Here is a 25,046-nt window from a genome sequence, read left to right as displayed (position 1 = left end):
TTAGGTATTTATCATTGAATTTTTAATAAAAATTTAGAGGTTTTCCCCTGATGCAGAAATGTCTGTGTGGGAGGGGAGGAGAGAAGAGGTGCTCAGCATGAATTTTCATGGATACACCCAGAAAGAGTGCAAATCACATGGAGACTACAAGCACAGTTTCCAATTAGTGCTAATTTGATTTGGGCGCCTGCCCAGTTAGAGCTGCACTGAGATCACCAAATTATTTCCTATAGGACACCAAGTAGCCATCAGATGTCTAATGATTAACCAGCTGAGCTGAATTTCTTGTGTTGACCTAGAGATGAAAGTCTGCAGAGTCCATTACCCTTTCCCTGAGCCATCCACTTCCCCATGTGTAAATCCGCTGTCACTGTATTTCAAATATTACTGGCATTTATTCTTACCTGTCCTTATCTTTCCTGAAATCCTTACTCATGCATAAATAATCTCCTGTTATCATTCCTGTAATGTCCTGTTTTATGATCATTGTAACTCCAGTTTTCCACATGTCACAAGGACCAGACAGCTCCATGAATTGGAACCATCTCTCTCTCTTTTCTCCATTACTGGCTTCTTAATCATCTCATGCATGCATCCCATGAAGTGAGCTGTAGCTCACAAAAGCTTATGCTCAAATAAATTTGTTAGTCTCTAAGGTGCACAAGTCCTCCATTTCTTTTTGCGGATACAGACTAACACAGCTGCTACTCTGAAACCTATTCATCTCCTAATTCAACAAAGAGTTGTCTTCCCGATTTTTAAACTTTGAAAGGATTTTCTCCAGTCTAGGTCACTGACCTCATCTCCCCCATCCACTCTATCTGATCCTTCAGTATTGGCCATTTTTCTTTTCCTTCCCATGATCCTCCATAGTTGGGATATTGTTTTTCCACTTACGCTTCCCAATCTACCTGATGTTATGTCCTTCCAAGCCACTGACTCACATCCTGTCTTTAAAGCTTTTCTTAAAGCCTGACTTTTCTTCTTAGTTTATAGCTGAGGCTCTCTATCCATGCCTATGATGTTATTAGGCTTGGCCAAACACAGTACTGCAAAAACAGCGCAGGCAAATATTAATTCCAATTCCAAATGGCTGTTTGGTTCAGACATGTCTATGCCTGTCTTTATTTACTCTTAATAATCATTCATGCAAAGACATTTCTGTTTGCATGAATATTTGGGGAATGGCTGTTCTCCGTGTTTATATGGAGCCTTCTCATTGTGTAATTGTTTTTATTGAAAACAATCACTCTTCAGCATCTAACCTAAACACAAATGAGCACACTATGCCAAAAAGCCCACTGTTTCTGAGGCCTGAAATACGTGTGCCATGATCAAAATGACACTGACTTCCACCCACCATTCTGTGCATACACTGCAGTGGTGGTGCTGTAACCAGACTGCAGATCTTTGATACAGTCTTCATGTTTGCCTACCTGCTGCTAAAGAGAATCATTTATCACAGAGGTTTTGAGCCTGTACGGGTCAGATATAGAGGACACAATTTATGGACCTACCGAATGAGGCCAACAGACCTCATTCAGCAGATGAACCAACCATGCTAACAACTTCACCTTGCAGCTCCTTTGAGGTCTCTTGTTGGTCTTTTTTAGACATTGTTTGGGCTTCTATTTTTATCCAGAAATGTTTCAGAGTCAGAATACCTGCGGTCAATGGGAGTTTATAATCAATTCAGTTCCGCTTTAGAGCCCGTGAGAGTTTAAAGATATCTGAATGACTGTTAGAAGGCCCAGTATCTTGGCATTGGGCCTACTTATGGCTTCTGGTCATGATTTTGCACAACTCTAATCAGTTGATTGTATTCAAAATATAACCCAGGTGATCACATTCCATATTGTTCTAAACAGAAGTTGGCAGGAGCGGCATTGTGGCCATTTAGGGTTTGCATCTGTCACAGTTCGGCTGAGCAGATATGTTTTCAGACCTGTTGTCCCACAGCCTCAAATGTCTAATGAAATTACTTGATTTGACTGGTGATCAAACAAATCGTTCTTTTTTTTTTTTGTCCCTGCGAAAATGTGAGTCTGGAAAATATTGCCTCAGGCAGGGAACATGTGAAATTAGGAAATCTGAAAATGATTGGCAGCATAGATGGGACACAGGAATTTCCATCAATCTGGAGAACTTGGTTTTACTCTTGGTGTGGCCGCTGACCTGCTGAGTGACTTTGATCGAGTCAGATGGCCTTTCTGTACCTCAATGTCTGCAAAATTAATCTGCAAAACAGGAATTTCGATATTTACACCTCTTTGTAAAGTACTTTGAGATCTATGGATAAAAATAATATATAAATACATATTATAAGTATATAAGTAGCATATTTTTAAAGTGAATTCAAGGTAAAGACAAAAATACAAAGTCTTCCATTAGAATGCAGGACTACAGTGCCACTGAGAGGAAATGGGAAGGCTTTTGAAAAGTAATGTGCTTTCTTTTCTCCGTAGGTCCTGTACAATTTGTTCAAGACTTTCTGCCAGATGCACACAATTGAGACCATTGATGTATTTGCTGGAATTGCTAAATTCGTTGTAGTGGGGATTGGTGGAGTGTTGATTGGAATCTTTTTGGGATTTGTGGCAGCATTTACAACCCGTTTCACCCATAAAATCCGAGTGATTGAGCCACTTTTTGTCTTCCTCTACAGTTTCTTGTCATATATAACAGCTGAAATGTTTCACTTCTCAGGCATTATGGCGTAAGTACACGAAAAAGGTACTTTAGTAATAATAGTACCAAATGGCAACGCAAAATGAGACATCAGTGAGGGGGCTAGATTCTGCAGCCTGTACCTCACAACGAGTAGTAAGTTATTTGAATAAGTACTGTTGAATGGAGACAATGCTGTTCCATTAATGTTAAATGAAAAAACTTCCATTTACTAAATTGGGAGTAAGATTAGGACCAATGGGAGTAAGAATTTCAGAATCTTGTTCTAAAGTGATCTTATAATAACTGTTGATCTTTGCTTCTTGGGGCTAGATCAGTGGTCGGCAACCTGCGGCCCGCAGGCCGCATGTGGCTCATCAGGGTAATCTGATTGTGGGCCGCGAGACATTTTGCTGACGTTGACCATCCACAGGCACGGCCCCCCACAGCTCCCAGTGGCCATGGTTTGCCATTCCCGGCCAATGGGAGCTGAAGGAAGTGGCGGCTGGCACATCCCTGTGGCCTGCTGCTTCCCACAGCTCCCACTGGCCAGGAACAGCGAACCGCGGCCACTGGGAGCTGCGGAGGGCCATGCTTGCAGACGGCCAATGTCAGCAAAATGTCTCACGACCCACAATCAGATTACCCTGATGGGCCGCATTTATCCTGCGGGCCGCAGGCTGCCCACCACTGGGCTAGATTCATAAAAAAACGTAGGCGTGATGACATTGAGGGTACGACTACACTGCGATAAAAACCCGGGTCAGCTGATGTGGGCTTGTGGGGCTCAGGCTGTGGGGCTATAAAATTGCATTGTAGATGTTCAGGCTCTGGCTGGAGCCCAGGAGCTGAGACCTTCCCTCCTTGCGGGCTCTTAAAGCCTGGTCTTCATCTGAGCCCAAATGTCTACACTGCAGTTTTAAAGCCCTCCAACCTGAGCCCCATAAGCCACAGCCAGCTAACTTGGGCCAGCTGGGGCTGTGATGTGGGTCTTTTATTGCAGTGTAGACATACCTTGAGCATCAAAATGCCTACTTTTAGGTGCCTAGAAAAATCATTGGAATTTTCCAAGCCAGAGTTTGCCACCTAGGTTCCCTATATAACTGGCATGGGGCTGCAGTGCACATGCAGAAACATAGGCACCTAGGGAACTTTTACTGCAAAAAATTAGGTGCTCAGCTTGTTTAAATGCCTACAGGGCTTGGAGGCAGCTGAGCAGGGGCCTTGTGAATCCCAGTGGGCCTGTTTCTTGAATTTAGACACCTCTAGTGGCAGTTAGGCTCCTAAGTCATTTTGTGAGTCTAGCCCTTGGGGGGGTGGGGGTGTAATTACATATAAAAATAATATTTTCTGTGTTATTTCTGACAGATAAAAGTATTGTTGTACTCCCCTATAGCACTTCACTAGGAAGAGCTAAGTCACCCTCTCTGTACTGCATAAAATGACCTGTAATGACCTCAGTTTTAGAAAAGACCATCATGACATCAAATAAATTAAAACAGTTTATTGTAATTCCAAGCAATATTATGTAAAGAACAATCTTCTTTCACCACTTAAGTATTGCATTGTTCTTGTGACAACCATGAGGCAGTCAGGTTTTAGAAGTGATAACATTTTATGAAATTTAAAAGTTACTACTTAGTATCTCTAATACTTGGTGAAATTGTTGTTGTTTTTAGAATCTTTTCTAGTATCTGATTGAAGACAGAATTGTTTATTTATCACTGGTGTGGTAATTTAAGTTTTTCCAGGGCCAAGAAGCAATTAAATGGGGAAAACAACCCTAATTATTTAAGTACTATAAACATAGAAATATTCTCCCCATCCCCAAAAAGAAGAAGAGAAAGCAGCTGGAGGCAGACTAATGGATGTAAGGAACTGAAGGGTGCATGTGTTTCTTTGTCAGATATGAACCGAAATAAAGTAATATACGAATCCAATTTGACCTAGTTCTGAAATGACCCATCTCTTCCACTGGTTGCTATTCATAGCATTTGTGTGGTTGCCAGTTTCCTTCTGTTCTTAGTCAAATGTCATTGACAGCATGTACTTAAAGGGCTTCCATATCAAACAGGGGAGTGAAGCATTATATAAAAAAGTCATAATAGTTTGCATGAAAATGCTGAACTGGACATTGTGAGCCTAATATAAAACTAATTACAGTGCATGTCTCCTAATGTATAAATGGAATAAGCACATGGGGGCAGAATAATACTGAAAGTATACAGCTGTATCGATAAATATTCATTACTATGACAGCCTTAGTGTCAGCATGTGATTGGTCCCTGCGTGGGTATGAAAGATGGAGGAAGTGGTAGGTAGTATTATTACTATTCCAACTATGTGACCACAATATATTTATCATCAAAGGTATCTTGAATGTGTTTTTACTCTGAACTTGTTTCATATTGTTAAATATTTTACTCCTAGCCATAACATGCCATATCCACAATACTGTGCTCAGTCATTTCTGGAATAGATTAATAATGATCATTCATAGCCTGACCTGTGGGCCCATTTGGGGAGCAAGCTCCCTTCCCCCTTTATTTTTCTGTGGTGTCTACTTGGGCCTTCCGGTTGTGGATAGGGTAAGCAGACACTGTGCATCTATTTTTCCTCTCTCCCCCTTGAGAATATGGACAGAGGGTCTCTGGGGGCAGTGCAGTTATGCATTGCCCCATACACTGGGCAGAGGGCAAAAGCATATTCTACCTCTTAATTTAATAAAGCACAAAAAGCATATAGTGTATGGCATTGAAATAAAAAATGTAATAGCAGGTCCAGGTTTTCCTCTGTCATCTGTTTAGTCATCTTGAACAGCAAAGACTAGAAGGTGTGGGTTCAGTCCCACAGCAGGACTTGGGCTCCCAGTGAGTGCTGACCCTGCAGTGCAGTACTTGGAGAAGACAGCACTGCCAGACGTTTCATCATTTGTAGAAGACTTTAAACCCGGCCACTTTTGTCTAGTGGCTGTCTAGACAGAAGTTATGAAATATCAGAACAGTCCTATAGTGTATTATTTAGAAAATCAGAATATTCTCTGTTTTGAAAATGAGGTTGAAAGTGGTGTTTACTCTATCATCCAGGTAGAAGTCTTGGATCCTTACATTGTGGGAAAAGGTTGTTGACATGTCTGAAGCATACATGATAGCTGCAGGTGCCAGAGATGATTGAACAGTGAATCACTGTACCAGTGCAGATGGAAGGCTGTGTACATTTAATTTAAAACATGCTGTTTCAAAGATTAATTTCAGATTATTTTCAAAGACATTCTTCTCCCCGCCCCCCAGCTGTAGGTTTTCATATATCACAGCCACTTAGCCCTGAGCTTCTAAAATCCAGTTTCCATTTACCTGAATGGAAGAACAGGAGGACTTGTGGCACCTTAGAGACTAACAAATGTATTAGAGTATAAGCTTTCGTGGGCTACAGCCCACTTCATCGGATGCATAGAATGGAACATAGTTTTTTCCTCCTGCTGATAGTAGCTCATCTTAATTAATTAGCCTCTTACAGTTTCTATGGCAAAATATATATATATATTCTTACTATATGTTCCATTCTATGCATCCAGTGAAGTGGCTGTAGCCCACGAAAGCTTGTGCTCAGATAAATTGGTTAGTCTCTAAGGTGCCACAAGTCCTCCTGTTCTTTTTGCGGATACAGACTAACACGGCTGCTACTCTGAAACTTGAATGGAAGAAACTCTGAAACTGACATATTAAAGTTGTGGCACTGGTAAATTACTGGAAAGAAAATGCAGCATTATCGAATAAATAATATCTATTGACCCTGTCTCCTCACCTGTGTGCAGCTGTGAAACTGATTGCAGTCAGAGGAGAAGAGGAAAAAAAGGAGTTAATGCCTTTTCCTTTTAACCAAAATATCCCATGCAACATACTTGTCATGGGGACAAGTGATTCTTGAAACAGCCATTTATAACTCCTGGCCAGATGACTCATCAAAAATAGTTGGTTGTAATGGATTAATCATCTCCTAGATAGTCCCGATTAGAGTGTTGTCCTCTGAAGGTGAGGACATGTATTATGCTGTAATTAGAGCTGGGCCTGAATCAAAACCATGAACGAGAAAAAGTCGCTGTGGAGCTGAACTTTTCAGGCTAGTGCCACCTCAAGTTATACGGCTACATTTTCTATTTATAATTTTTAGAAGGGCTGTGAAACAGCAGAACTATTAATATGTGTTTCTTTTTTTGCAACAATGAATGAACAGCCTACAAGAAACACGCACTGAAACGACCGTTAAGTTTAGTACGTCAAAGAAACTTGAGGATTTAATACAGAGCTCTAGTTTATTCCAGCCACAACAAAACCTGCACTGTTAGTGCAAGTGGTTTTACATTCGTCAAAGGGAGACAAAATACAGTTTGATGGTAATCAGTCCTTTATTCTTTTCCTGATTTTAACATGGCAGACTCAACAGTCTAAGGGCAAAGAATGCAGGAGCTACATGTAAATTGGATGTGAACAGGAACTACAAAACAAAATGAAGAGAACACCCAGGCTTTCCCACTCGCAGGTTATGTTGACGATATTAACCTCCATTGGAAAGAAAATATTAAAATAATATTTGTACTTTGCACCTTTTAGAAGTTTGGTAGCTATCTTGTAATTTCATTTTGCCAAATGAAGAAACTCACATAGGATTTTTTTGTTCAAACAGAAGTAACTAATCTAAGGAGCTATCAAATGCAAAATTACACATTGACTAATTGTAGCATATTCATCATTTGAAGATTAATGAAGATTTTTAGCACGACTCAATCCCCGTACATTACTGAATTAAGTCAGTTACTGACATGCAATAAGTGAAAGTAATATTGTATTGGAAAAAAATATAAAAAATGAGGATGCTGTCCCTTTAAATTTTAGTGGTTAAAAATATGAGATGTATTAAGTTACAGAGGGACAAATTAATCTGGTGACAGATTCTTTTCAGACATCCGCACACAGAGTCTCCATTAGCTCAGGATCCAAAAACAAACTGCTCCCAGAACTGGCTGACTCACCCTGGAGTTGCAGGGCTTTCCTACATGTCTGTAATCATGATAAAAATTAAGTTTAAGAGGGTAATCAATAGAATCTAACACTTCATTTCATTTTCTATTTAGTTTGTACACTGTGATGGTCAGGCTTCCAATAAATCAGAAAGCCAGGAAGGTTTCAGAGTAGCAGCCGTGTTAGTCTGTATTCGCAAAAAGAAAAGGAGTACTTGTGGCACCTTAAAGACTAACCAATTTATTTGAGCATAAGCTTTCGTGAGCTAGGAAGGTGAAATATTATATTGCTTAGACACCCTTCTTCACATAGCCTTCTGGGATTTGTCTCAGGCTAACCTTAGTGAGTCCTGGCAAAAGACAATGGCTACATTATCATGGACAATACATTCAAGCTAAACCAAAGGTGTTGAGGGGGGAAGAATGAGATCTTCACCCATTCTTCTCTGACAGGTCCTGGACTGTCATGACGAGCTCCTCTTTCCAAAGAGTCCCTCTGTAGGGACCCAGAGGACTACATCTTAGTTTCAGTTTTACTCAACACTGCATAAAAGCACTGGGGAGACAATGAGGAGATATTGACACAATCCTCACCAATGTCAAACTCATGCTCAGCACAGATGAGGGCCAGGGGATGCAAAGGTAACTCTAAACCAGCTTTATTCCTCCTCCATCCTAAACTTGTCCAGGGACAGGGCCAGGCCTCAAAGCACATTAGAGGAGCCAAATGGCTGCTCCAGATTGCACTGACTGGTCTCTGTCTCATTAGCAATAAGTGAGCCTTCAGGAAGACAGCATTGTAGGAAAGAGATTGTTATTAAGCATGCTGGGGCCAGTATTGCACAATGAGGATCTGCTGTGTAAGTGGTAATGGCCTAGCCTAGCCCTAGCCCCACCCAACTTGCATTTTTGGGCACCTGTTTCTTCACCAAACTCATTCCCTCCTAAAACCTTACCCTCTTTTCCCAGTTCCACTCATCATACTGCACTCTCTTGGGGACCATTCCGCTAGTCAGGGATCAGCAGAGCACACAGCTTCAGCCCTGCCTGCCAGAAGGAGAGGGAAGAGTTGGATTCCCCCCCGACTGGGGTAAGACTCATCAGTCACTGATGGCTCTGGCTGTGCCAAGGGATCCTAGAAGAGTCAAGGACTTAATATAATCAGCTATTAGTTTTTCTCATCCAGAGCAAACAACACTGTCTCCCAGTATCTGAAGGAAATTGGAACTTGGACAAAAGATCGAGCTAAATCAGGAAATGATAGAAGCAGTTTTAGTAGGAGAGGGTAACATTTTGAGAAAGTGTCAGCAACTACAACCTCAACTTCTCCCATTGTCATCTTCCCACAGCTGCTCAAAGTAGTGCATTATTCTGAAGTCACTTTGGACTCACTGCTGACTTTGGATGCACAAATAGGATCTATCACCAGAAATGCCTTCTTCCCTCTTTGGTGTTCAAGGACATTTAGTTTGCTCTTTCCACGAGAAGACAGTCCTAGTCCTGGTTATCCTGTAGTGCCACCTCCAAACTGGACGACTGCAGCATACTATGGAGCACATACTGTCTCATTGTGTTTGTACCTTGCATTGGCTCTCCTTTCAATTTTGGATGTGTATAACAATGCTGATTCAGATCTCTAGAGCCCTCAATGGGTTTGGCCTGACCTTTCTCTATGAGTGCCACTTCTTCCGTGCCCCAGTGGGGCGGTTATGACTGACAGGGATGATAAGGCTGTCTCAAAGGTGGGACTCTGTGACGAGGGGCTGAACATTCTCAGTTGAGTGCCCTCTGCCCTGAAAGTCTCCAACAGACAGACAAGAGGCATCATCCTACTGGAGAACAGAAAACCATGTCCCAAATACCAGAAGAGTATAGGTCCAAGTTTAGCCCAAATTTTCTATGACTCTGAGTGTTGTAACACACATGTCAAACACATAAGGAATTGAATTATGGTCGCATGCTGGGATGTGCAGCTTTAGTACAGGCTATTTTTCAGGGTCCACATGCAGAAAGGCAAAATAGATACATGTCTTTCCATCTCTATCTGCAAACCACTGGGCTTCATGTGCTTTGACCAAAAACTCTTATGCAGGTTTATATGAAGCCAGTTTTTAATTGGGAAATCAGCAAAGAGCTGTATTGGTGGTAGCATATCCCCTTAAGCACAGTGGGGACAGCTGTTTGACAATCTCAGCTAGGGATCATGCTCTCAGCACACACACTTGAGGTAAATTCTTAGTCACTTAGCTTCCTACATTTATGTCCATCTATTTGGATGTCACTGTGCCTGCTCATAAATTGGTTGCAATATTCCATTATGACATAAGTGCTGGGCGACTAAAGGTTTAGTTGAGCAGCCTGCTGAATACTGAAGGGACAGTACCATCTGAAAACTGGAAGACACCAGGGATACATCTACACAGCAAACAACACCCTGCATCAGCCAGTCTCAGAGCGTGGATCAGCTTACTTGGTCTCACGGGGCTTGTGCTGCAGCACTAAAAATAATAGTTTTCAGAGTAGCAGCCGTGTTAGTCTGTATTCGCAAAAAGAAAAGGAGGACTTGTGGCACCTTAGAGGCTAACCAATTTATTTGAGCATGAGCTTTCTTGAGCTACAGCTCACTTCATCGGATGCATGCAGTTTTTCCACTGCATGCATCCGATGAAGTGAGCTGTAGCTCACGAAAGCTTATGCTCAAATAAATTGGTTATTCTCTAAGGTACCACAAGTACTCTTTTTCTTTTTGCGGATACGGACTAACATGGCTGCTACTCTGAAACGTTAAGATCTTTTTGAGATTTTTACCCTGTTTCAGAGTCAGTCCATGAACAGAAATAGATTATTATACTGAGTTATGACCATCATGGACAAGGACATAGAAATACCTGTTATCAGAGGACATGGAGGAATAAGGGAGAAATACGGATGTTGTTCTTTAATAGAGAGAAACTACTAGGTCCTTGGCCCTTGCTGTCTATGTCTGTCTTAGTAAGCTTTGCTTCCTCCCTCATATGTTGGATGATTGTAATGAGCATCCCCATTTCAGTCACTCATGCTGGCAACATACATATGCTGAAGGACAGGTGTGATGTCTTGCTTTGTGTTTCTTTGAAGGGGTTGTTTTGAAAGCTCACCATTAGAATCTTGAGTGACCGTGCAGAGGGCCTTTCATTTTAGCTGTGTGGATCAGCCTGTCAGAAATGATTCTCTAAACTAATACTTCTTTAGAAAACACATCTCTGTGAAAAAAAACCCTCGATAAATACATTCTACATATATAATTGAAAATAGGTCATTGGTAGAATTAATTATGCTTTTTATTTAAGAGATGACCAATATCGAAGGGAGTCCTTCCCAGCTGAACATTGCAGTAGGGTTCTCTTTAGATGAGTGGGTTTAAAAAATAAACTAAATGCTAATGTTTAACTTTGCAGGATAACAGCTTGTGCCATGACCATGAATAAGTATGTGGAGGAGAATGTTTCCCAGAAGTCCTACACAACCATAAAGTATTTCATGAAGATGCTGAGCAGTGTCAGTGAGACCCTGATCTTTATTTTCATGGGAGTGTCCACGGTTGGAAAAAACCATGAATGGAATTGGGCCTTTGTTAGCTTCACCCTCCTCTTCTGTTTGATCTGGCGTGCACTGGGTAAGAAAGTCTTGACATCCAACTTTGTTCTTGAGCATTCTTTACAAGTGAAACGTGCATTTAGGCACCTAAATCTCAGAATCAGGCCCTACCGGGATTCACAAGCCCCACCCCCCTCAGCTGCCACCAAACCCTATAGGTGTCAAACTTGCTCAGTGCCTGAGTTTTTGCATTAAAAGTTCTGTAGACACCTATGTTTCTACCTCTGCACATGCGCACTGCAGCCTCACGTTAGGTGTCTGTATGCCTAAACTCTGGAGTAATGCACAAACCAGAGGAAGATAGGTGCTTCTCCACCTAACTCTCCTGCAGGCCCAATCCAGTCTGCTTACTGAATCAGGCCTCACACAAAATGGGGGGAGGAGGAAGAGGAGGAGAAGCTCCCTCATAACCTTTAGCCCAGTGGCTAGGGTACTCATCTGGGATGTGGGAGATGTCCAGCTTAAGTCCCCTCTGTCCCTGAGAGGAGAAGGGATTAGAACAGGGATCCCCTGGCTCTCAGGGGAGTGTTCTAACCACTGGCTATGGGGTATTCTGATGTGGGGCTTAGTTTCTCCTGTTGAAGCTGTTCCACTGTGGATAAATAATTAAAGGGTCATTGGACCAGAGAGAGTGAAAGCACAAAAGCTGAGAATTGCTCAGTTATAGTCTGGTGTTTAGGACACCTAGTGTCCACCAGGGACGGGGGAGACCCAAGGTCCTCTCCTTCTCCTTCAGTACCTCTTTAATGATATGGAACAGTGGAACAGCTTCAACAGGAGAGTGAGGGAACCTCCGTATCAGAATGTCCCATAGCCCAGTGACTAGGGTACTCACCTGAGAAGTGGCAGATCCCCTTTTCCCCCTCAAGGGGAGGGAGGACTTGAAAACAGGGGTCTTTCACATCCCAGGTGAGTATTGTGCCACTGAACTAAAAGCTACGTGGGAGCTCCTCTTTCTTCTCCCCTCTGGCTTCTTGCAGAAAACAACATAGGAATTTAATTTCAAGGGAGTTCACAGCTGAGAATCCAAAGCAGAGGGAGGTTCCTCTATCCAATGTGGATTTAGGTGTCTAACTCTTTGAGCTTGAGAAAGGTAGGGCTTAGGACACAACCCTCTCCTCAGCATCTCCCATAGGCTAGCTTGGCTGGGGAACTGACTGTGAATGCTGGTGATTTCTAGTTGTCTAACAGTTAGGTGTTGTGACACACAGCACCACTATGGCTAAGTTCCTTTGTGAATCTAGCTCTTAGGAGTTTAACTGAGCTCCCATAGACTCCCATAGGTGGGAATTAGGCACCTAACCAGCTTTCATGCTTATATAAATTTCACCGGGTGGACCTAGGTGCCTAAATAGTTTTGTAAATCTGGCCCTTAGGAGCTAAAGCCCATTCATTTTCAATGAGACTTAGCCACTGGAGTGCTTAAGTCACTTTTGAAGATAGGACTTGGCTCCTAAGTCTCTTAGGCACTTTTGAAAATGTTACCAACATTTTAAATTAAAAATCTCTCAATCTGGTAAACAGACATTTCCTTTCTTAAAAAAAAAAACACAAAAACAAATAAACTCTGTGTCATAAAAATAAATATCAGTAATGATGAGGCTTTCCATGTCACCTCAATTTTCCCTAAGACTATTGTCTTCATCCTTTCCTCAGGTGTTTTTGTTTTGACTCAGATCATTAACGTGTTCCGGACAATTCCTCTAACTTTTAAGGACCAGTTCATTATTGCCTATGGAGGTCTCCGAGGAGCCATCTGTTTTTCTCTTGTCTTTCTGCTTCCTGCTGCTGTGATCCCCAGAAAGAAATTGTTCATTACTGCTACTATTGTGGTGATATTCTTTACCGTTTTCATTCAGGTGAGAACTCTCCTCCTGTCAGGTTTTGTTTCCCAGATGTTTTGTGAAGAAGCATTTGAGAAGAAAATCAAAATGTTTAATCTGCCTGAATGAGCCTTTTTCAGAGGGTTTTGTCACATGACCATACCTAAAAATGCAGTGTAGCCAGCAGCTAGGCAGCAAAGGTGTGTCAGGTATTTATTAACAGCTTATGTTAATGTGTAAGTAGCATTAAAATAAAAAGAAGACATTTCCTCCATAAGTAAATGTTAAAAGCCAACACAGCATGTTGGGCAAGCCAGAAGTTGGTGCCTTCTCTTAAAATAACCAACTGAGGATAAATACTAACCAGAAATTCCACTGTCACCTACTCTTGGATATTAATTTCCATATTACTATTTAGTCAGCCCTGAATTTTAATTTCTAAAACAATAGCTGATGGAGAATGTAACAAATCTGTGTTTGAATTATGAAAGATTTGCTTCTGGTTTCAAAAGCTGATTGTTTTTCTTCATCGTGGAATTCTTGAAAAACTTTTACTGGAAAAAAATGGTTGCCGTTAGCAAGTGCCATGTCACTAATAGGATTTGTCAGATGAATGCATCCTTTTTTTATGGACATCAATCTTAGTTTGGAGATTCCCTTCATTTCTGATTTGCTAGTGGGGACTGTGTTATGTGAGAGAGCACTTTGCCGACTAAATGCAACACTTGCTAATTACAGGGGTGAATTCATATTTGAAACTACTGTACCATACTTGTCTTTGGGGAGCCATGAGGACCCTCAGGCTGGTTGTCACAGTTCTGACTGAAAAAAAAGAAGGCATATGACTGAAATGTATGTCTCTACTCCTTTATGTCTATGATAAACAAGGATTTTTTTTCTGTTTTCTGTACAGGGAATAACAATTCGCCCACTGGTGGAGTTTCTTGATGTTAAAAGATCGAATAAAAAGCAGCCAGCTGTCAGTGAAGAAATTTACAATCGGGTATGCCATAACTTCAGCATTATAGGGTGAAATCCTGGCTCTATTGAAGGCAATTGCAAAGCTCCCATTGACTTCAGTAGGACCAGATTTGACCTGTAATAAGCCTGTGCCACAAGGAGATAAACTTTCTTTTGTATATATATTAGCCTTTGGAGTGTTCATTTTCTAAATTGTTGATCTGCTGTGCTAAAATTACATTCCTTTTACGCTTTATATATGAATTTGCTGCAGTTTTAGGACTTGCTTATGCTAGAACAGTGGCACATGTTTAACTAAACTGATATTAACTTCAACTAGTGAAATCAGTGCAAACCCTAATGTAGATACACTTAAACACGTTTACCCCTACCTTACATCAATTTCTCTCTGAATCTAAGATACATACTCCCATAGTTAGGTGCCTAAATACATTTGTGAATCCCACTCTGGCTGCATCACAATTTGTAATGTATTTACCCACAGCACACCTCGGAGCAGTAGAGAAGTGCTATTATCTCCATTTTACAGATGGAAAACTGAAGCACAGAGCGATGAAAGCTCAGATCCTCAAAGGTGTTCAGGTACCTAACTCCAGTTGATTTCAGTGGAATTTAGGAGCCTAAATGCTTTTAACGGCCTAAGCCTGATGATATGTCTACACTGCATCTAGGAGCGAGCCTCTGAGCCCAAGTCCACAGACCTGTGTTAGCGGGGATCACGTTAGTATACTAAAAATAGCCGTGTAGACTTTGCTGCTGGGGCTGGAGCTCAGGCTCTTAAGCCTCTCCCACACACCCCAGTTTGAGAGCCCAAGTTACAACATCAAAGCAACATCTACACCGTTATTTTTATATACGCTAGCATGAATCCCGCTAACAAAAATCTGTGCCCCTGGGCTGTGAGGATTGCTCCCAGATGCAATGTAGATGTACCTTAAGTGACTTGCCCCAAGGTCACACAGGAAGTTTGTGGTGGAGTAGGACATTGAAGCCAGGTCTCCTGAGTCCTAGGCTAGTGCCTGAAGCACTTGACAATCCTTCCAGTCAACCTAAAGCAATTTCAACACAGACTAAACTGGTTTAAGTGCATCTATTAACCCTTGCAGTCCCTTCTAACCCTGTGGTTCTATGATTCTACTTTACAGATTTGCACTGTTTTAACTTGATTGACTTTTGAATTGATTGAGTTAAACTGGTGCAACTTTTCTAATATAGACAAGACTTCAGTGATTTAACTAAGCTATTGTTAAAATGTCATATCTAAGAGCAAGCTAAATGATGTCTGTGGGAATTCATAATGAATCTGTATTTTTGCCTTTAGTTCTTTGATCATGTGAAGACGGGAATTGAAGATGTGTGCGGACACTGGGGTCACAACTTTTGGAAAGATAAGTAAGAATGTTATTTAAAACTCTTCACTGTAGAAGGGAGACTAAGTTGGCTGAGTGGATGAGCTGGCCCACCAATTGCAAAAGCAGCCGGTCAGGCAGCAGATTGACGCCTCAGGGTTTTACTCCTGTTTGCTTTGGTTTTAGCATGCGTGGGTTACACCGTGAGACAAAACAGTTTTACAAAACTACAGGAAAACAGAACAAAACCCTAAGGCTAGGTAAAAAACCCAGCCCTCTGACCCATGGCTGTGGAATTCCATCACCTCACACTATTCGTTTCCCATTTCTGGCTGTTTTTGCAATGTTTTCTGTATGGCTTTTGAGAGTCTGTCTAAACCTGTAGTCCCCAGCCTGCTTTGCTATTCCAGCCTGTATGGCTTTGTAATGTTGAAGCACAGGGTTAGCTCCTTGCTTGGTGGAAACCAGTCAGAATCCTTTGGCTCTTATCACAGGAAGACTCAGGAACTAGTTGACTTTGAGGTGCCTGAAAGAATTGAATATCTGAACAGCGGATTGTCTGTTGCCCGGTTCTGGATGGTTTTATTTCAAACTTAGTAAGGAGAAGGAGGATCAATAGTGGTTCAGTAAGCATCCAATTGCTGCACTAGAGGCGAGAACTTCTAACAAATTTGAATGTTCTTTTTCAGGGGGCCATTAAAAGTTCAGAGCATGAAAGGCAATGAGTTTAAGCCAAGGCCTTTTTGTCGCTATTACAGTAATATTTACTGCTCCCTTTGTCTTTTAGGCAAACGGCTAATTAAAAATAATAATTGTCAATAAGCCAACACAATTAAAAGCTAAAGGTCACTGTTAGAGGATGAATGTATGAGCCCAAACACAGGCCAGTCCCAGCAAAAAGAAAGATTTACTTGATCCTTGATTACCTCATTCAATGATATTTGATAGACATGCCAGAAATCCATCCTGCAGGGAGTAACCTCCATCCCCATCGCTGCAGCCGTGGAATATTTGCTTTCCCAAACTATTTGTAACAGAATCTAACTGGTCGGGTTGGTTTGCCTCCCCCACAGGTTTAAAAAATTTGACAATAAGTTCCTGCGGAGACTTCTAATCCGGGAGAACCAGCCCAAATCAAGCATTGTTTCCCTGTACAAGAAGCTGGAAATCAAACACGCCATTGAGATGGCAGAAAGTGGGATGATAAGTACAGTCCCATCCTCAGATTCTCTCAAGTGAGTAAAGCCAGTGTGGATAAACCTCCATGTAGGTGTGTGGGTTTATTATACTACACCATTTGTGTACAGGGATCATCTCTTCTTTAAGGCTGGTATCCTAGTGTTGCCTGACACTGACTGTGCAATTACCATTTTCCCCACAATGAATATGAAATGAATACTATCAGTGAGAGTGATGGCTGTAGCTTTGGGGTCGCTTGGGCACTGCCCCACTAAGAGAAGTGAAGGGATTCATTGTTGCTCAGTTTCACCTTCAGCCCACAGAGACTGAAGGTGACCTTTGCTCTTTCAGGTTGGAGAGCCTGATGGCACAAGTATCCCAGAGTGCAGCACATTCCCATAGGGAGCTGAGTCTAACTTTTGGGAAAGTGCCTGGTCTTCTGAAAGCAGCTGGTACAGCCATGGCCGGATTTAGGGGCAGGCGACCACCCGGGGTGCTGGGCTTGGGGGCGCTGGGCTCAGGTTGCTGTAAGTTATTCAGAAGTTTAACAAATTGGGGGTGTGTGTGTGTGGGGGGGGTCCATTTAGTCTAGGGCCAGCCCTGGGTACAGCAGCTGGAAAGGAGGTTTCAGGGGCACTTTGAAAAGTACCTCAATCAAATCTGTAGTTTAATCCAACCTGTATAGAATTTTGAGAGAGCATGACATTTTTGGGTGAGTTTTGAGCTTTGAGTCAGGATTACACCTTCATCTTGTAAAAAAAAAAAAATTCCCTCCCCCCCCCCGTGTAAAATGTTATTTTTATCTCTAAGGAAGAAAATTGGTAATTTTAATTTGTATGATCAGGTATTAAGCATTTCTCTCTCTAGCTCTCTTTTTTTTTCTACTTTGCAACAGTGACTATCTGTTGGAAGATAAAGTAAGGCCGCTTTCCCCTGCTGAAATGGATAATATGCGAGAAATATTAACAAAGAATCTCTATCAAATACGACATCGAGTAAGGGTGAAGTTATACTTAATAGAATGTCCCACATCAGTTTTGAATGTAAAGGTTATCTGTAAAATCCATTCTCAGACCAGATTCTCAGCCGGTGAAAATCAGTGGAGCTCCATTTGGATTTATGCCACTTGAGGATCTGTCTCTTTTATGTTCACAATAAGCCATAAGGGCTTTACTGGTGTTTATACCTTTGTATGGCTGCTAAATATTATTGTTACATTACATCCAGCTTATTTACTTTACTTTTGAAGGGTCATGTGCACACAGCCCCATGAAACCAAACTCCAGTTTTGTCCCAGTTCTGTCATGCCAGTGTTTTGGTCAGCTCTTGATGTGAGACTGCTCTGCTCATTTTCAGTGGTTGTGCGGTTGTTTCTATTGAGAGTACGAATTGATGAGCTGAGAAAGTCGTGAACTAAAAGCAAAAAGGACACGGTACTTACACCCTCCTGTGGCTAAAATGGCTCGTGTGTCTGTGTTTTTGGAAGGTGTTCAAATGAGGAGCTGGCTGGAGCTGAAAATATTCTCCCCCTTTGGTGACTGATCTTATCACCTTCAAACGAGTGTCCTCTATTGACACACTGAATGAGCTAGTGTGAGTCTGGCATAAACACTGTATGAAGCCATTTCCCCCCAATTCTTTTTCATGATAAATATTGGCAGATTTAACAAAGGCAGGTGCCGAACAGAACGCCTGCGGAACAGATGACTAAAGGAACATTGACCTAATCACTCAGATTGTTCTTAATCAATGTTTAATGTGATTTGGTTTGCAAGATATTTGTGACACTTAATAGAACATTAAAGCAAAGAGTGCACTTTGTGCTGTTTATAAATCTTCAATGCATTTGCCATTGTGCTTCTGAAAATGTTACCACTGCCTTTATTTTTCAGACAATGTCATATAACAGACACAGCCTGGCTGCAGATGCAAGTGAAAAACAGGCCAAAGAAATTCTTATCCGTCGCCGGCACAGCCTGAGGGAGAGTGTAAAGAAAACCTGCAGCCTGTCTAGGGACAAACAGGTATTTGCATTTTAGTATGTTTGTAGAAAAGAACTCGTCATAGCTAAATATCATGCAAAATGTCCCCCTGAAACACAGGAAAATTTGAATGTGTAAGGGAACATGTAAAAATCAGTCATTTGTAATACTGACACTTAGGCTCTGATCTTGCACCTTGTTCTGTGCACGAGCCCTGGAGCTTGTGCAAAGCCCCATTTACCTCCACAGAGAGCCATGCAGTTGCATCTGGGTGGAACATGTTGTAGGGTGAGGTTCTATTGCAGCTGTCATCTGAAATGTCCACAAAAAGAACTTCACAAACTTCATACACATAGCATGACAGACACACAGCTGTATGCTAATAGAGCCTGCTTGGCTGAGATAGACAGTGGCACTGAGGCAGAAAATCTGTCCATAGGATGCTCCACAACAATGTAAAGAGGAGAAATTTTGACCAAGCTCAGCAGACCAACCCCCTCATTTGAAAAGTGCCAGGCGTTCTGCAATATCCACAGAGGGCATATAAAACCTCCAGCTTTGAGGAGGCACATAAAGGACCCCTCTCCCCACCAAGTAAATTGCATGGTATGCAATTTATTCTGCTTCAAATGATGTGAAGGGCTGAGTCAACCTGTACTGAAATAATCACAAACTTCCGGTCATATCTGAAAGACTAGGGGGAAAGGGTCTTCCAGCAGAGGCCACACTGGCAGCTGCTTTGAAATCAATCCATCTACCCACTTTAGGAGAATGGAAAATTAACCATTCTTTGAATATTTATTGTTGCATTCCATGGTTACTTTGTAATTACTGTACTCATTGTTACAGCTGAGATCAGAGTGACATCTGCGAGAATTACTGTATTTGGTTATCATTATTGAGGCTACCATGGCATTTAGTGTAATACTGGACCTTGTTCTGGAATCACAGTATTTTTCTGTCACTGCAGCCATGGCTACACATTGCCTTGATCATGCAAATAACTGATTTACTAGTCAGGGATGCCAGAGAGAAATACAGGACAAAGAAATTTTGTGGGTGGGAAAAGGAACAGGGGGTCCAAGTCAGATTGTCAAAATGCACAGACAGTAAATTTTAAAATAATTTTTCTTAAATAATGCTGGATTTTTTTTACTTAACCAATATGCCTTCAGCTCAGGGCTCATGCGTAGCATTGCAGTATCCAGAGGACAAATGTCTGATAGGAAACGGATTTCAATTTCAAGTTTCTTTTGGGTACACGAGTGGGATGGGTAGACAGGAAAGGGGGGCAGATTTTAAAAGTTATATAAAAAATTCTCTTGACAGTGATTCACAAACTGGATTCACTTGAGAAATTGTAGATAAAAAATTAAGAGTCCTATGCAGTAAGCTACCTACCACTAGTTGCTGAGTGTCTTCAACTCCACATGATTTTAATGGCTCAGCACCTTGCAGGAGCTAGGTCTTTAGGCCCTGCTCTTGTAAACACTTACATGTGTTTAACTCTATGCAATGAGTTGCCCCATGACCTCACTGGGATTACTCACATGTATCAAGTTACTCAGATATATAGGTGATTACAGGATCAGGGCCTAGATTTATTCCTGCTCTGAGAGTTTGTAAGCCAACTTTCAACTTTGAGCTAATTTTAATAACTAAGTAATAAAGTTCTAAACAGGGATTGTGTATAGAAAGACTTTGGGTTTTCCTACATTAGCAAAAGTGGTCAAGGAAAGGTTGGGATTAATGAACATGTAACTAACTCTGACCTATCCAGACCTTTTCTCTAGTATAGATGCATATTAATATATTTTATTTCAGTTTAGCTGGCTGACATTAACCTTAGGCTTCTCATTGGGTAGGGCAGGCCTCAGCCAGCTAAACTGAGGCAAAAGATTAACCCGGGTCTCTGGTGGGAAAAGATCATGATCAACTATCATGTGTTTACTAACCTCAGCTTAACCTTCAGCTCTTTTCATAAAGTAGACAAACTCTTTCAGACATCTCCCTTGTGTTTCTGGTGTTCATTATGTGATATTTCACTCTACTATAATTTAACACTTCCTGCATTTATTTATACAGGCTCTCTCCAAAGCAGCACGGTTTCTGTCCCTGCCTAAAGACGCTAAACTGCCAGAGAAATTACGAATAAGGAATAAAACATCTTTTAGAGGTAATGCAACATGTTCTGATACCAACGGCAGCACGGCCTACTATATGGCATATTTGGGATGGACAGACTCCCCAGATAGGGCCACATTTACCCATATGAGTAATCCTTACACGTGCAAGCCATAGCGTTCACATCAACGCGATTACTCACATGAGTAAGGACTACTTGCTTGGGTGAGGGTTTGCAGGATTGTGCCCATATCCTTGCTCCTAAACTACAGATTCAGTAACTTCTTCAGTTGTTTTTGAGACCTCAGCACTATTCAGCTGAAGAGGAAGTATTTTTGTAATGTCACCTTAGAGCAGTGGTGCCCATATTTTTCCTGTCACTTTCCCCCCCAGCCAAGGTTCCCTCTAATTTTTGACACGTTATTTTGTGTGCGCAAAAAATTTCTTCTGTGCAAATTTTTGAAGCTTAGAAGGAACAGTGCCCCCAACCCCCTTACCAGGAATGGAATCTGTTCACACCAACCCCCCCATTACTGCACAGTAGTCTCAGCGGAGGAGCTTGGGCTGAAGGTGGTGCTGGGGGCTGAACTGGGGGTGGAGAAGGAATAAGGGCAAAGCTGGGCGTGGAGTGGAGCTGCAGCTGGGGGCGGAGTTGGGCTGGGAGCAGCGTGGGCCTGGATGGCACTCCCTTCCTGCCCCCTGTGGAAGCTGGCCCAGACCCCGCTGCATGCCCCCCTGAATGTTCCTCCGCGGCTGTCTAGGTGGGGCGTGCCCCACAATTTGGGGACCACTGCCTAAGATGGTATTGTGTTACTTTGCCATTGCAAATACTGCTCTTATGGGGCTATTAAGACATGCCAGTGCTAATTACAAATTAAGATGAAATAAGTTATTGATAATTAGCTGAATTAAAGTGGCTTTTTTGCTCCAATAAAGTTTGGTGGTGGCAGAATATATTTAATTGGAGGCGAGCTGGGGGGGAATGGTGAGAACAAGAGCCTGGACCCTGTGGGTGAAATCCTGGCCCTGTGGAAGCCAGTGGGAGTTCTGCCATTGACTGCAGTGAGCCCAGGATTCCACTCTCTATATTCAGTGGGTGAGAGGAAGAGAAAAGTGGTCACATCATTTGAAAAGGGAGTCAGAAGAAACAACACAAATAAGTAAATCAGGACAACAAAGATTTGAAAAGCAAAATATTTAGGCCATGTCTTCAAAATACAAACACCTTTTCCCCATGATTCCCTTTTTCTTAATACCAAGGGATATCTGCATTTAAGGCCCAATCCTGCAAACCCTTACTCATGAGAGTAGTCCTTACATAACTACTTCCATAAAAGTGAACGAGATTTCGCATGGTAGCAGTTCTGTACCACTGAAATCAGTAAGAGATTATGATTTAGTTCAGTGGGAACAGGCACATATGAGTCAAGCCTAGTCCCGTGAGTGAAGGTTTGTAGGATCAGGCCCCTGTTGTGTTTCGGTGTCTATGATTTTCTCTGTTTATATGTTCACCATAGGGATTATCTCCTTTAAAGATTCCCCCATAAAGATGAGGTTAGATGCTAACATCTGGCCTGCTTCTCCTTTCACCCCAAACTTTGATGCTAAAAAATGAGTATCTTCTCTGCATTACAACCCATACATAGCAGATCAGAGTCATTGTCACAGGCATTAGAAAGAATGAAATCTTAGATCCACAGACTATTGTCCAAAGAGAACAACTAGTCCAAACCAGGTGAACAGTAGCCATAACCAGTGGCTAGGTCATTGAACATCTGGCAGGAGTTGGGAATAGACTGTGAGTGTCCTAACTTTTCCACTGACCTTGGGCATATCAATGTGTCTTTCTGTGCCTCAGTTTCTCAATCTGCAAAATGGGGATACTACTTACTCTCTTTTGCAAAGTGCTTTTTGTGCTATAAATGAAGCACTATTAACAAGCTGAGTGTTACTATGGCAACTGGCTCAGAATGCTGGTCAGTGAATGAATTTGACTCCCTCTGGGTGATGTGTCTTTCTGGACATTGTAGTGTATTTCACTCCCCAAATATCTCAGTGTTTGCCAAACCGGTGTTTAGGCATTTGGTTTCTCACCAAATTTTTTTTAATATTCCATGGAAAGTAGACAGCCTTTGTGAAAAATTTCGTTTTGTTGAAATCTGAGTTTTCCATAGAAAAATGGTTTCAATGGAACATCTCTGGCTTGCCCTCTATATTATTTTTATTATAATTTATAAGTAGATAGAATGAGCTCCATCTGATTCTCTCCCACGTAAAGTAACAATCAGGAGCTACCCCTGGGAAGATGCAATACATTTAGATTAAAAAGGAGTACTTATGGCACCTTAGAGACTAACAAATTTATTCAAGCATGTCTCTAAGGTGCCACAAGTACTCCTTTTCTTTTTATGGATACAGACTAACACGGCTGCTACTCTGAAACCTACATTTAGATTCAGTGACATTTCCAGACCATACTGCCCACCATAATTAGTGGAATATGACCCCCCCACAAGTTTAGCGATGGACCATGTCCTTGCAAGTTGGTAATTATGTCTTTGCTCTCCTGGAGTGTAGTGATGCCTTTTATTCTGTAGCTCTGTCTACAGAGGTCATCCACTGTCACCTAAAATTAAACACTGAAAAGGAAATGTGCCTCAAGATTATTCAATTGTCAAAAAATATATAATTTGACACATTTAGAAAAAAAAGAAATAAGCCTGCCACCAGAGATGGAGAAAGGTTTTCTTTCTGTGAAATTATGTGGGTGGATGGACAATTATATGAGGATATATTTTGTTGACCTCTTCCTCCTTTATGCAAGAGAAATGCTGTGAAGAGTACTAATGGGAACCATTCCTATGACAGTCCCACAATGTACTCCTCTTAAATACTATTAAAAATAGATTTAAAGCACCATAACTGACTTAAGTATAGGAAATACCACAATTCATTTGTAAATAGTAAATGCTATAAAATATGGAAGTATTAAAATTATGGAAAGTATGCAAATATTGAGGAAAATATTAAGAAATTTAAAGGAATGCTGCTAAACGGAAAATCATTTTGATCTATATCTATCTTCAGGAATATTATCAACTTAAACTACCAGACAGTGACCATTTAAGATTATTTGTTGATAAATTACCACAGCTTTCATTGAGACAATTTGTACTCTTCCCTGGGGAGACCAATGAGAAGGGGTTTGAGGGGTTGGAAACTGTAAGATTTACTACATGGTATTTCCTTGACATTGTCCCTTCTGGTGGCGTAGAGAGGAGGAGACATGACCTACCACCTCCACAGATCCCTAGGGAAGATCCTTTGTCTGGTGGAGGGTTGGTCCCTTCGTGCTGCTTCTCTGGACCTCCTCCACCCTGGGCCATGCAGTTCCTTCAGGGAGAAGTGTACATGCACAGAGGCTGACTTTATAGTGATTTGAGTACTATTTACTTAGGCAAGGATGCCCAGTGTAATAACGGCTGCACAGAGAGGGCAAAACATCGCAAAGAGCAGCTCATCCACCCCTCTTGCCCATACAAACCCTACCAAAGCAATATCTGTGGAACACTCCCAGTGGGAGTTCTTCAGGGCTGGGGAGGGAGTAAATGCAGCAGACCTGACACTTTCCCAGTATGGACATTGCTACACTTTGAGCTGGAGGTATAAATTCCAGCTTGAGGAGACATACCCTCCAAGCTCGCTAGTGTGCTAAAAACAGAAATGTAGCCGTGGCACTGTGGGAGGGGCTAGTTGCCCAAGTACACGCCTAGTATTTCAGATGGGATTGTACCGGAGCAGCTAGCTCATCCCACTGCTCACACTACTATTTTTAGCGACGCTATTTTTAGTGCATTAGCTCAATCAGAGCTAGTGCGGATATGTCTCCCCGAGTTGGGAATTACACCTCCAGCTCGAAGTGTAGATGTAACCTATGGATGCATCTACACTGCAATAAAAAACCCGGGTCACTGAGTCTAAGGGCCTGGGTCAGTTGGGCTCTGAGACCCACCCCGATCACAGGTTTCAGAGCCTAGGCTCCAGTCTGAGCCTGAATGTCTACGCTGCAATATTTAGCCCTATGGTCCAAGCCCTGCGACCCCAAGTGCCCTAGAAGCCCCATCCATATGTCTGAATTCCCTTTCCCTCGTGTAAGTGGAAGGGAGCACATGGGACTGCTGTCTAGAATAACTGGAAATGTATAAGGAAATGTCACAAATGCTTGTGAAAAATTCAGCCAACTGAGCACAAGTGCAAAATTCTATCTGTGCAAATTTCTGGGAAAACA

The 25,046-nt window shown here is 41.9% G+C and overlaps 1 protein-coding gene across 1 annotated transcript in view; it reads left to right on the top strand.

Moving 5' to 3' along the window:
- The window catches only part of SLC9A2 (solute carrier family 9 member A2), a 34,633-nt gene that overhangs the window by 9,067 nt on the left and 520 nt on the right, over positions 1–25,046 (top strand). The window contains exons 3-11 of the mRNA XM_077814348.1: positions 2,466–2,716; positions 11,122–11,339; positions 12,977–13,179; positions 14,057–14,146; positions 15,446–15,516; positions 16,547–16,708; positions 17,548–17,647; positions 18,545–18,676; positions 20,720–20,810. Of these exons, the coding sequence (XP_077670474.1) occupies positions 2,466–2,716; positions 11,122–11,339; positions 12,977–13,179; positions 14,057–14,146; positions 15,446–15,516; positions 16,547–16,708; positions 17,548–17,647; positions 18,545–18,676; positions 20,720–20,810 (1,318 nt within the window). The remainder of the gene's footprint in view (positions 1–2,465; positions 2,717–11,121; positions 11,340–12,976; positions 13,180–14,056; positions 14,147–15,445; positions 15,517–16,546; positions 16,709–17,547; positions 17,648–18,544; positions 18,677–20,719; positions 20,811–25,046) is intronic.

Source organism: Eretmochelys imbricata, chromosome 1, assembly GCF_965152235.1.
Source record: "Eretmochelys imbricata isolate rEreImb1 chromosome 1, rEreImb1.hap1, whole genome shotgun sequence".
Classification (NCBI taxonomy): Eukaryota; Metazoa; Chordata; order Testudines; family Cheloniidae; genus Eretmochelys; species Eretmochelys imbricata.
The sequence above is the reverse complement of the archived record's forward strand: the minus strand, read 5'-3'. Positions and strand labels throughout refer to the sequence as shown.